Source organism: Nannospalax galili, unplaced genomic scaffold, assembly GCF_000622305.1.
Source record: "Nannospalax galili isolate Female #2095 unplaced genomic scaffold, S.galili_v1.0 scaffold255, whole genome shotgun sequence".
Classification (NCBI taxonomy): domain Eukaryota; kingdom Metazoa; phylum Chordata; class Mammalia; order Rodentia; family Spalacidae; genus Nannospalax; species Nannospalax galili.
In genome coordinates this window covers 5,268,493-5,281,920 of record NW_008338999.1, presented here as the reverse complement: position 1 = coordinate 5,281,920, position 13,428 = coordinate 5,268,493, and the positions used below count along the sequence as shown (strand labels likewise).

The 13,428-nt window shown below is 39.3% G+C and overlaps 1 protein-coding gene across 2 annotated transcripts in view; it reads left to right on the top strand.

Annotated features, from left to right (window-relative positions):
* Plppr5 (phospholipid phosphatase related 5) overlaps nt 1-13,428 on the top strand; it is a 130,891-nt gene that overhangs the window by 100,648 nt on the left and 16,815 nt on the right. The window contains exon 5 of one of the 2 annotated variants that reach the window (XM_008833686.3): nt 1,755-1,889. In XM_008833686.3, the coding sequence (XP_008831908.1) occupies nt 1,755-1,889 (135 nt within the window). The remainder of the gene's footprint in view (nt 1-1,754; nt 1,890-13,428) is intronic. The other variant, XM_008833687.3, reaches the window with a different exon arrangement.

Genomic DNA, 13,428 nt, shown 5'->3' with positions numbered 1-13,428 from the left:
GTATAGTTGAATAAGATGATTTGGGATGTTCTGTGTGATACACACACACACACACACACACACACACACACTCAAAATCAACAAATTTTTAAAAATGTATTATACTTGAGGAGGAAGCTTGGAAATTTATGCCATGCTTATTAGTAGAGGTGATAAACCTTACCATTGAAATCTACCCACTGACTTTGTAGACATACAGAGGCGCCAAGGATCCAAGTGCAACTGATTATGACTAGTAATAATCAGATACATACAGATTAGAGATGCATGCGCCAACATCTCAGTGTTAGTAGCAAAAATAATGAGTCTTCAAGGAACAATATATTCTAAAATGAAATGGAGATCTTTTTTAAAGGTTAAAACTCATTCAATTTTATGTCTTACAGGGTTTATACTGAGTTCAATATTGTATAACTGTATTAATTCAACTGTGAACCTAGAAACTTACAGCCACTTATGAAAGAGATGTACTCTTGCTCTGGAGTGTGTTACTGAATATGTTAAAGCTCTAATGAAATGCTTTTTCTAATCATGTAGTTATTAAAAGTTAAAAAAAATTAATTAAAAAAAATTCAGTGATGGGGCTGGGCATGGTGGTGCACACCTTTAATCCCAGCACTTGGGAGGCAGAGGCAGGTGGATCTTCGTGAGTTTGAGGCCAGCCTGGTCTACATAGTGAGTTCCAGGACAGCTGGGGCTGCAAGGAGACCCTGTCTCAAAAAGACAAAAAAAAAAAAAATTCAGTGATAAGACCTACAAAATGTTTGTCAAATGAAGCATTTGTGGAAATATACGTACATGTAAATATATCATTATAGATTAAACATTTCTTTTCTTTCTAGAAATTAATATTAGGTAAAAATTGCAAGTACTATCTATGTTTTATACTACAGTATAAGGCTTAGGAAAAGAAAATAGCATATTATTCTCTCATTAATATAGACTCACTATAACAAATAAATTTTTCATGTCATTTAAATCATTACTTACTAAATATGACTCACCTGCATCAGAACATTCTTGAATTCATTTAAAAGTGCCTTGTATGTTCCATCCTCCACCTGCCATATCAGAAACTTTAGGAAATGAGTAAAGAATGTATAACTTTAGAATTATAAGGACTTACTTTTCATACATGCTTAAGTTCAATTTTTTTTCTTTTCTAGGCTATAATCAATTGGAATGAGGGTCAATTTCCTTTATACAAAGGGTCTTCCATATCTGTGGTCTCCCCTGTAAGCTATTGTTGAAACACTGCTTATATATGGCACACAGTAGACAATAAGCCAGGCCAATTAAAGAGAAATTACTAAATTAGAGCATGTCAACTGTCAAGGTTTATTGTGAGTCTAATAATCTTGAAGCAGTGAATAATAACTGGCATGTAAATTAAATTATATGTTAACCACATTAGGGAAAGGTTAGCACACAGTGGATTTTCATAAGCCTATGGTGTTCTTTATAGATTGATTTAAGCATTGTCTATTTAGCGAGGATTTTGTAATGATGAGTGAGTGTTGTCATTATTCATTGAACCACATATTAATTGATGAATTTTCTTGACTCTATCTATCTGAATTACAGTAGTTGGAAAGATTTATAAAAGATAAATCTGTGTATAAAGTTTTATACATGTAACATTTAAGTAATTTAAGAACTGGATTACTATAGAGGAGTTTTGTTAAACTTCTAAAAAGGGCAAGATTTATAGAATGCACACTATGCTGAAATGCAACTGTTTTCTGAAATTTTAGGTTGTGTGTGTGGTAAATAATTTCAAAGGAAGACAACCAGAAAATGGGCACATGCACATGGACAGTGTGGCCCGGATGCCAATGATCAACATTCCTCGGGTAGAAAGCCCTTTGGAAAAGGTAACATCTGTGCAGGTGATTCATAACTCCAGTTCTAAAATGTGACTGTCGTACAGAGAAATCCAATATTTATTTCTGAATGTGTATTTAGACAGTAGCTACACCACTATTTATTTTATTTCCTTAACCCCACATTCAAAGGCAGCTTTTAGCAAGAATGTAACCACCACTGATAAGATTATCCTAGAAAAATGCATATTCATTTAAGTTACCCATAATCATCCTTCATGCTAGAAGCTGAATAGCCATGTATCCAAAATACCTTTACTTGAGAATATGTTGATTTTTCATGATATATGTTCTAGTTCTCCTTTCCTCCCTATCAGTGAGATAGTACTTCATAAACTGTCAATGCACAATCAGTGCACTGTAAACCTGTGTTGAATCTCAATGCACAAAGTTCAAACAGTATATAAATATCAGCAGTGCTTCCCAATGGAGGAGACACTGAGGTCAGGCTGGGCTGCGTGTCTAATGCAAGATAATGAATTAGACAGCAGGTCAAGGTCTCATTGGGTGTCACCATGGGCCCAGAAGTCAAGACTTCTCAAAAATTGTTCTTGGAACTTCTGTGAACCAGATATGGTAATGTGGGCATGCTCCTGTGCATTTGTACATGATTGGATTATTTTAAAGGGCTTCTAGTAGCTTCTCCCTAGCCCTGTGCCCTTCCATATTTTGGTCAGTATCTCCCATGAAGACTTCTATCACACACTAAGCAGGTCATAGACAGTGTCAATTTATGAGAAATAACTGGATGAAAGAATAAAACATTTGTGAATTAATATTAAGTTCGCTTACAAAGTACTGGGTCTCACCATGGAGTTTTTCACTATGTATTGTTATATTGAGTTTTCATTCGTTTCTCCCTGCCCTCTACCTTCTGCCTCCCACCAGCTGTTGATTTTCCTTCCCTCAGACAGCCTCCCATTCTGCCTCTTTACCACATGTACAATAAAACTTCTTATGAGGCTATCATAAGATATAACTAACAAGAGAGAAATCAAATGTTTTATATTTGAATGACTAAAAGCTCATGTTTAGGGGTAGGGTGCATTGTTATCTGCACAACTTAAGGTTGAATAAGGCACAGCTCAGCACATGTCAACAGCATGATACAGCTACTAAAATGATTTATATGATCTTCAGTCCCACTAATAAAAAATGGTATCTATAGCGAGGGAACCAGTAATTCCTTGTGCTCACCTATGGTCAGGATTCCTTGGAATACTTTGGTAACAATTTTAAGGTGCACATTGATAAAATAGTGTGCCGAGTGCTCAAAAAATATGGTTGATATCCCTTTTTTATTCTTTGAAAATTTCATACATGTATACAATGTATGCTGATCATATCCACCCCCACCACCCCGTACCTCCAACTGCCTCCAAGACCCCCCACCTATCACATCTCCCTCCCAATTTCATGTATTCCTTTTAAAATTAATTAATTAATTAATTTAATATGATTTTAAGTGTGTGAGTGTTTTGCCTGCATGTAAGGGCAGACGTGCACACAATGCCCATGAAGGTAAGAAGAGGGCTTTGGATCCCTCGGAAGTTGTTAGCTGCCATGTGGGTGCTGGGATTCAAACCTGGGTCTTCTGCAAGAACAGCCAGTGTTGTTAACTGCTGAGCCATCTCTCCAGCCCCAATTATTTATTATTTTTAAACCATTGAGTTCAGTTAGTGCTGCCCCTATGCACATGGGAGTGTAATAATCCACTGGGGTATGGGGAAACCTATCAGTGGCTACTACATAAAGAAAATTGATTCTCCCTTTTCAGGCAGCAACTGCAAATAACTCCTTATCTAGGGGTGGGGCATTGGGAGCCCCTCCCCCATCCATGCTGGAATTTTATACTGGCTTAATCTTATGCAGGGTTTATTATGTAGGTAACTGCAGATGCTGTGTAACAGCCATGCTGTATCCAGAAGACAGTATTTCACAGTTCTTGTCCCCATTCTCTGGCTTGTACTTTCTTTCTACCCCATCTTCTTTGATTCTCCCTGAGCCTTAGAGGGGACGGGGCTGATACAGATGTCTCATTTATGACTGAAAGTTCATAGTTGCTTATTCTCAGCATTTTGAACAGTAACAAGTCTCTGTATTAACTGGTACCCACTGCATTAAGAAGCTTCTGGACAAGGTTAGGAGGAACATAAACCTATGGATATCAACATCAATATTTAGAGGCATTTTGACAACATGACTGTTTAGCAAAATATCAATATGTTCTTGCCAAGGGTCTCTGACTTCCCTAGATGTGGCTTTTGACCATGTTTACAATATCAGTAAAGAATTCTCTCTTTTGGAGCAGGCATCAAATCCAATGTGGTACATATACACAATGGAATATTACTCAGCTGTAAAGAAAAATGAAATCATGAGATGTGGGGGCAAATTAATAGAACTGGAAAAAAATGATACTGAGTGAGGTCACCCAGGCGCTAAAAGACAAACACCGCATAGTCTCCCTTATATGTTCATCCTGGCTTCAAATCTTTTGTGTGTTTAACCTGGAGTACATATCTAAACTAGAAAACTAGCAACAGACCATTTGGAGGGGATGCATTTAGAGAGGAGAAATAGCAGAACACAGGTGAAATTAGAGAGGAGGAGGGGAATACCAGGCGCAAAGGGTTCAAGCAGGTGGTGGAGTGGTGGTGATGGAGAAACATGTGACCAGGGGGAGTCTTAACCAAAGGGAAGGGCACATGAAGAAGCTACTTGGAGGCTACGATCTCACAATCCAAGAAGGAAACATAAGAAGGAATAGAATAACGCATTTGATACGGAAGAATTGGAGGGATAGTGTGAGGTTTAAGTGGGGAAAGGAAAAGAGGGGTGGGGGAAGGAGAGGTAGAGGGTGGGGTAACCATAACAAAGGATGTATGAAGAAGTTTTATGAAACCTCACTAGTTTGTAAGTTAATTAAAAACATATTTTATTTTTTAAAAGGATTTTGAACCGAGGTACCCCCCCCCACATTAGTGAACAATACTGCTCAGAAGACATGGGGTATTAAATTAAAATCTCAATGCCAGGCACAGGTTAACTATCTACGGGTTATTGTTCAGGGAAGCCCTAGAGGTACTTAAAACTATACAGGCTATTGCTGTGGCCTTACCATGAGTCATTACAGTTAATACATGGATAAAATAGCCTGACATTTAACTGTAGTTATAAGAATGGGCTAAAACTCAGAGGATACCTGTTTCTCCAGCTGTCTCTTGGAACTGTGCCCTGGAACTTTGTCCTGGGGTCAAGCCTCACTCATACTTTTATTTAAAATCTTTCCTCCAGCTTCAATGTTTGGGAACCACAAACTTAGATCCAGCTTCACCTTAGCAGACCGTCTTGCCTTTCCATCCCTAGGCCTAGAACATCTCACACACACAATGTCAAATGTCATTCCCAACCTTCATTGTCTTCATTGAAGATGTGTGCTTTCAGTGCTTTGATATGTCAAGTTTCAAGTATACATACATTCATTCATTAACTTGGGGTGGAACAGCAAGTTGAGATTCCCAGAGATCAAGCTCAGGTACCTAGGTCACAAGAAAACGTGGTTTAGTGAGTTTGCTAAGGTTAATTAAAAGTCATTAGTCCAGGTTCTGTCCACTTTATAAAAGTCTCTCCTGCCGGGTGTGGTGGCGCACCCCTTTAATCCCAGCACTCGGGAGGCAGAGGCAGGTGGATCTCTGTGAGTTCAAGGCCAGCCTGGTCTACATAGTGAGTTCCAGGACAGAGACCACAAGAAAAGGTCACTCCTACATGTTGCCATTGCTCTTTGGTTTCCCCTCATAACTACAGTGCTTATTGCTTAAGGCACTTCACGTTTTGGTTGCAGGATATAGGGAAATTTATCTTGAACTAACCATGAAACTCTTAGTGCTGGCTAGCTTGAAGGTAGTATACAAGTTACTGGTGAAAAGACATGAATAATCATATTCAGAGTTGGATCCTGTACGCTACAATACGGAGGAGGCAAGAGATGCCCATTAGTGTGGTAGTGGCAAGACTGTTTATGGGGACAACCAACAGCTCTCTTGATTGGATTTGAGGCCTGATGTGCTTCTTTTTCCTGTGGCTTTGTTTTTTGAGGCAGGATTTCACTATGCATTCCAGGATGCTCTAGACTTCACTATCTAACTCTGCCTGGCCTTGAACTCATAAAATCCTCCTCCTTCAGCCTCTCATGTGCTAAGAACTACCTTGTCTGGCTTATTTGATCTGCTTTAAATAGGAATGGGTGTGTCCTGATTGGAAAGCAGATTCAAAGTCATAGATTTTGAGTGACTGTTGGAGGAACAAAAAAATGATGAGAGAAAAAGAAAACACATGAAGAATCAGTACCTTCTCACAAGTGTCTGAAGGACTATTGCATGGCAGAAGAATGAAATTTGTTCTGTAGAAATTCAGTGATCAGAAACAGGACCAAATAAAGGAAAGCGGGTATAGCTAGAAAGAAGAAAAAAAGCACTTTCTGAAAAGCAAATGTCTGCTTTGAGATTGTTTCATTTCTCTACAGGAATTCCCGAATTTCTAAGTAGTCATTTGTGCATGATACTGTAGAGAGAACTGAAACATGTGAGCATGGAAGTCCTAACTAATAATAATGATGTACAGTACTGTGATGGCCACTGTTTAACAATCGCCAGTAGTGCCAGTACAATGCCAACAGTTTTTAGAAAATCCCCCGAAATGCTTCTGTGCTCTACAAGTTGATTTTCATTTCTCACAACAAATTATAAAGCAAAGATTTATAGTAGCCAAGTTCCTAATAGTCTGCCAATATTCCCTTTCCTCTTATTCCTTTTAGTAATGAACTCCCCCAACTTCAGCTACACTAGCCCAGCTGCCCAGGCAGTTTCCTTACAGAGAGGTGTAACCATGTTAGCAATTATAGATCAGTAAAATGTGAGCAGAAGAAATTTGGTAAGGCTGTTGGAAGATGCTTACCCCAGGTGTGCTTACTCCTCACAAACGGGAGAGCTAATGACTGGACCATCCCAGAAGTCACTTTTCAAGATGACCAATGCACACTGCCAGTCTGGGTCCCCTATGAGCTCATGGAACGGTGCCCATAGACCCATGTTAGATGGTTCTGAAATAAAAGTAAACTGCGTTTTCTTCATTCGTAAAATTGTTTTGATTTATTTTCTGTGAGAATGCACTTGATACCCTATTGCAATAAATTTACCCATTTTGTAGTGAAGAAAATTGAACTTCCAAGTGGTTATTGGCAAAAGTGCAATCATTAATATGTGATAGAGGAAAATTTATAAGGTAAAATGTTAAGATAATACTTGTGTCAGGAAATGCATGTCTAAAAACTGATTAAGAGCTATAAAATTAGATTCTGCTTTACTTGATAAATAAAGGCAGAAAGCAGTGGAGCTGAGGGAAATTTACTAAACACACTTTGAAGAAAATTGTCAGGGTGAGAGTTAAAGTCTTGGGCTGGAGAGATGCCTTAGCAGTTAAGAGCTCTTACTAGTTTTTGCAGAGGACCCAGATTCAGTCCCCAGCACTCACATGGTAACTAATATCCTTCTGTAACTCCAATTCCAGGGGATTTGACACCCTCTTCGGGCCTCTACAAGCACCAGGCATGCATGTGGTGCATATTCAAACACACAAACACTCCTATACATAACAATTAAAAGTTAAAGCCTTTTCATTTTGTGTACTCCTGAAATTAACTGGGCTAGTAGTCAGAGTCTTCTGCTTTTAACTTACTCATTTGCAAGACAGTCTTCAGTGGCATCCCATGTTCTTACATTCTATTACTGCATTCCAAATAGGAAATGGTTTAAAAATTCCTATTGCTGATTTTATTCTATTTGTTTTATTTATAGTAACTTTTACAATATAATGTGGTATGAGCTAAAGTATTCTATTAGAATCTATAGGATAATGGAGATTAGTGTCTATTAAATTCTTTAATCAATTTGGTTTATCATATCAAATCTATGGGAGTCTCCTATAGCTCAACTCATGTAAAATATCATTTACTACTTTTATTTTCAATGTATATTTTTATGCATTTCATATAAAACATCTTAATCATTTTATACCACTCCCTCATTCATATACCCTCGTAGCCGCACTCACCCCACACCAAATTTCATGAGTTCTATTGTATGTGTTAAGGCCCATCTGGTCAAACTTTTGTACCCAAATGTCCCTCAGTTCATGTTCATCCACTGGAGTCTAGTCAGCCTATCTAGAGTCTCTCCCTTAAAGAAGATCAACTCTCCTGCACCCAGCAGTAATCAGCTGCCAATAGTTATTCAGCTAAGGTTAAGGACTACCCCAGTTCTATGCTGGGTTTTTGTCTGATTAAATTTGCATTGGTCTTGTGCATGCTGACACCATTGCTGTAGGTTCATATGCGCAAGTTCCTGGAGGCCTGAAAGACTCTGCTTCCTTATGATGATGCACCAACCTTGGCTCTTACAATCTTTCTTCCCCCTCTTCCACAGTGGTCCCTGATGAGTGAGGTTTAACATAGGAGTCCTACCAAGAACAGGCACTCTGGAGTCTCTTATTCTGTAACTTTTGCCAAATGTGGTCTTCTGTGGGCATTGTACTCCGTTGCATAAAGAAGCTTCTCCGAGATGCATTAGTGTTCTCTCGACCCCCTGCTCTGCTATGTTCCATGAGAGGTGTAGAGGTTCCATTGTAGATGGGTCACTTAGGGCTGGGTATTTCTCAGTTACTGTCTGTGTGTGACCAGTTTTGCAACTCTGTTGCAGAAAGAAGCTTCTTTAATGAGTAGTAAATGGTACACTTGTCTGCAAATATAAGGATCCATATTTAGCATACAGTAAGAAATTACCTTTGTTTAGGGAAATGACAGAGGTAGGGTTTTCTCTAAGATCTTTGACCTCTTCAGCCATGTGTATTTGGCTATGCTTACAGTGCCACACATGAGTTCCCTCCCATTGGGAGGGCTTTAAGTTCATAGATCACTGTTGATTATCCCTGAGATAAAAGTGCCACCACTGCACTGCTAGAGTTTGTTGTGCTGGTCATTGTTTTGGTTATTAGACTTTAAAACTGGGGCTGGACTATTGATTGATTTTCTCCCTTAATAGCTTGCATAGTGTCCTCCAGAGCTATGAGAGCTAGTCTTTATGGAGGAGGTTTTCAGGTCAGTTCCAGCTCCATTGCTCCAAGTCCTATGTATCAAGTATGTACTCTCTTCAATAATAGGGTTTTACTTTCAGGTTCTGGGAGATAATCAAGGACTGTGGCAATAGCCTATGTTATTTTGGGAGTCTCTTGGACTACCTGACCAACAACTTAAAGGGAGATTTATCCTGTCTGGCACTGTGTTTCTTCTTATATAGCCTTTGGGTATACACCTGCACTCATGTTCAGATATTATAAATGTATTTTTTCAGTAGGTTTTTGAGCTAATACACTTCCCTCTGGTTTGTCATACCACCTAAGCTTTATTTATTTCTCCTCTGGGGAGATAATAGGAGATAGATACTATCAAGGGGAAAATGGGAGTGCTTTAACTGGGGAGGGAGGAGGGAGGTTATACAGAGAGAGAGAGAGTGGAAAAATCACGTGCTTTGTGTTTTGTAGTTAGTTGGGGAATAAAGATGGAATGAGACATATTCTGTCTTCCCTTACTCACAGTGCTATATGCAGAACACATCCTCTCTGCTCTTTTCAATTCTGTTTGAAGTCAGGTTGCTTTCTGCACTGGGCATGGCTTGTCCCCTGACCATGAACCATGTGAGGACCTTGGCAGTGATGCCAGGAATGTATAGGGCGTGTGTGCTAGCCTTCTCTTTGAAACTGATGTCAAGTGGTCACACACTGTGCTCCTCAGCCAGAACTAGAGAAGACAGTCACTTGAGGGATAGCTCTGGAATTTCTGATCTTTTCATGGTGAGAAATAAGTAGAGTAATAGATTGTTTTCATTATAATTCACATTGCAGGAAAAAGGGGAGCATACGAATTTTTCCCCAGTACTTGGATTTTTGAACTGATAGAGAATGGCATTTTCTCCTTAACCTTCCTTAACACTGACCATCTGAAGAGAGAAAGCAGATGCTTTGTTAAAATTTGGCAAGTGGCCATGGCCAGTAGTTTACCAGCATGCCAAATCATTATTTTCATGTTGTTACTTTTGTGAGTTTCTTCTGGATGCTGTATACTTATGTAACCTCTCATGTTCAAAGTGCATGTTTGAGAAACTATAATCTACAGAGTAATTATAACATGCAGCCATGATTTATTTTTCTGCCAGTGATTTATCCCTTAATTATAGGGAGCTTTTCATACAGTGAAATACCATCATTTATTAGGAAAAGTGAGTTTTCTGTAAGATAAGTAAATCCGAACATTCATTGCATTTGGTTTTATGAAAAGATTTAATCAACTATCAGTCTAATATCCACTAAATATCAAGTATCCAGTAACTACTTGTCATAGTTGTTTATTATATCAGAGTCTAATGTCCACTAAATATCAAGTAGCCAGTAACTACTTGTCATAGCTGTTTATTATACCATATCATGGAAAGCCTAACTGCATAGCTATGGTAAATTATTGAATCAGTGGTGGAATTCTTACAATATGATGTTTCTACTCATGGGTCCCAGAGGAGCCTGGATGAGAATTTTGGACAATGTTTACTTTAACCAACTTACGTGAGGTCAGTGACCCTGCATAGGTTGCTTTTCTCCTTGCTGTGACTTGGTAACTGCCAAGAAGGAACTTAAGGGGGTAAAGCTTTATGTTGGCTCACAGTTAAAGAGTACTGTCCATCATGGAGAGGAAGGTGTTCTGGCAGGAGTGTAAAATGTCTGGTCGTATTGCATCTGTAGTCAGGAAGCAGAGAGAGATGAGTGCTCATGCTTAGCTCACTTTCTCCTTTGTTTCTTTTTATTTAGTCCAAGACCAGTTTACAGGATTATGCCCCCCCTATATTTGCAGAAGCACTAAAATAGACATACCCTGAAGTGTGTCTCCCAGCTTATTACAAATCTCATCAGCTTGATAGTGAAGATCACACATCACAGTCAGTTTTCTTTTTTATAAACTGGTCATTATGAAAGTTCAGTAAATTAGTCATGAAGCACTCAGAACAGTGTCTGGCACCAGTGAAACTCAATAATTGCTAATTCTTATAACAGTAACAACTGGACCAGATGTGGAAAGTTATAAAGTGTTTTAAAAATAAACTCTTTTTGCAGAGAATGGGATTGAAACAGCCCTGGCTGAGCACAAACTTTCCGTATCTCTGAGAATGGCCTTAAACTTCTGGTCATTCTCTAGCACCCCCTGCGTGCTGGGGTTATAGGCATGTACCACCACACATAACTCTAAAAGGATATCTTTAGCTGTGTAAAATATGTGTGTACCTTTGGTGAAGGCAGCTATTCAAAACATCAAATATTTACCTCTAGTAAGTTAGAAAGGAGTATGTGGTTGGGGGGGGGTTGTTGTAGGAGTGGGAAGAGAAACCAAATAGAGTAATAGTTCATCCTAAGGAAAAAAAAAATGATATCATGGAGCAAGACTGTCTCCACTCCTTAGCCCCCTTTCCCTGTGTGTTCTCTCTCTTTTCATTCCCCCCCGTCTGTCTGTCTCTGTCTGTCTGTCTCTTTCTCTCTCTCTCTCTCTGGTGATTAAAAAACCAGGTATGAAACAAGATTGAAATGCACTTATGTTCTTGGAAATGCCCAAGATCGAAATACAGTTATGTTCTTGGAAAAGCTCAAGATCAAAATACAGTTATGTTCTTGGAAATGCCCATTGTTTGAACTTCTTCACACATTCCATCAAAATGAGGACAGAATATGCTGGAATTCAGGTGGAAGATTCTGTAGTTAATGATCAAAGCACTTAAATTGTTCATGAATCCTCTCTCACATATTTTAGTAAAATAAACAGTTACATCTACCATACTTCAAGTGTGAATAATGACTACAAGAACTAAAATCTCCCAAAGCGATTTTGTGAAATAGAAGAGCATACCATTTATTTGCTTTTAAAAAGAGGGGGCTGGAAAGATAGATGACTTTGTTGGTAAAGTGCCTGCCCCTGAACCATGATAACCTGATTTTTGGATCCCAAGCACCTGTGTCTGTAATCACAGCACTGCAGAGGCAGAGACAAGCAGTTCTTTCAGTGAACGACCCTGTCTCAAACAATAAGGTATGAAGCAGTTGAAGAAAGCACCCAGTGTTGGCCACTAGCCTCTGCACATGTGCACACATGTATGTATACGTCCACAAGTACACACACCTGCACAAACATTCCAACAAAACATACACACACAAAGATTACAAAAAATTTAATTAATTTTTTTGTACATGACATCTCCTTTCTACAGTGTGGTGGTTTGAACGGTAATGCTTCCATAAGCTCCAAGTATTTGGCCATTTTTGTCCCCAGTTGGTGGTATCATTTTGGGAGGTTATAGGAAGTGTGACCTTGTTGGTGGAAGCACATCCCTGGGGGCGAGTTGAGAGTTCTTAAGCCTGGCCCGATTTCCATTCTCTCTGCTTCCTGTGCTTGTTTAAAGATGTGATTGCTCCGCATTCTACCCCAGCCACCTCTACTCCCATGCCTTCACTGCCATTGGAGTCTTTCCCCTGGAACCCTAAGCCAAATAAAGTATGCCTGCTATAAATTACCTTGGTCATGGGGTCTATCACAGCAATAGAAAAGTAACTAATACACACAGCAAAGCAATTACAGAGAACATGTAGAATGAAAGGTGAAACATAACTGATCCAATTAGAAAGTAGCAAGGAAAGCACACGACACCACAGTATCATTGAAACCAATACTAAAAACCTTCGGGAAAACAATTCACACTAGTGAAAGTAAAAACACTTAGATTAAGATAGACTGAAGGGGAGGCTGGAGAGATGGCTCAGAGGTTAGAACTGCATACACTGGTCCCCAACACCCACGTCAGGCAGCTCACAACTGCCTATAACTCCAGCTCTAGGAGTATCTGAGACCTCTGACCTCCAAGGCACCTGTACTCACATGCACATACACAGACACATGAGTCACATGTCCTCTGGAATAGGCAGCCAATCGGGCAATGGAGGTATTATTTAATCTTCCTTATATCTTAAGATAAACTTTAAGGAAACTTTTCTTCCAAATACTTACTTGAATATTTAATCCAAAAACTCCAGAATAGAAAGGCATGGGAAGCAGTCCAGCACCCAACCCATTGCCAATTCACAAGTCTGGGACCCAATGTGTAGTACAGAAATAAGCGTGAGGAGTCTGGACTCAGGATGCTGTCAGTGTAGACCTAGTGACACATTCCAGCCTAGACTCCAGAATAGAAAGGCATGGGAAGCAGTCCAGCACCCAACCCATTGCCAGTTCACAAGTCTGGGACCCAATGTGTAGTACAGAAATAAGTGTGAGGAGTCTGGACTCAGGATGCTGTCAGTGTAGACCTAGTGATGCTGTACACACACCTACCAGAAAAAGTAAGTGCCTACTGTATCAGGGACAATTCCGTCAAGGAGCAGAACTAATAGTGTGTGTGTG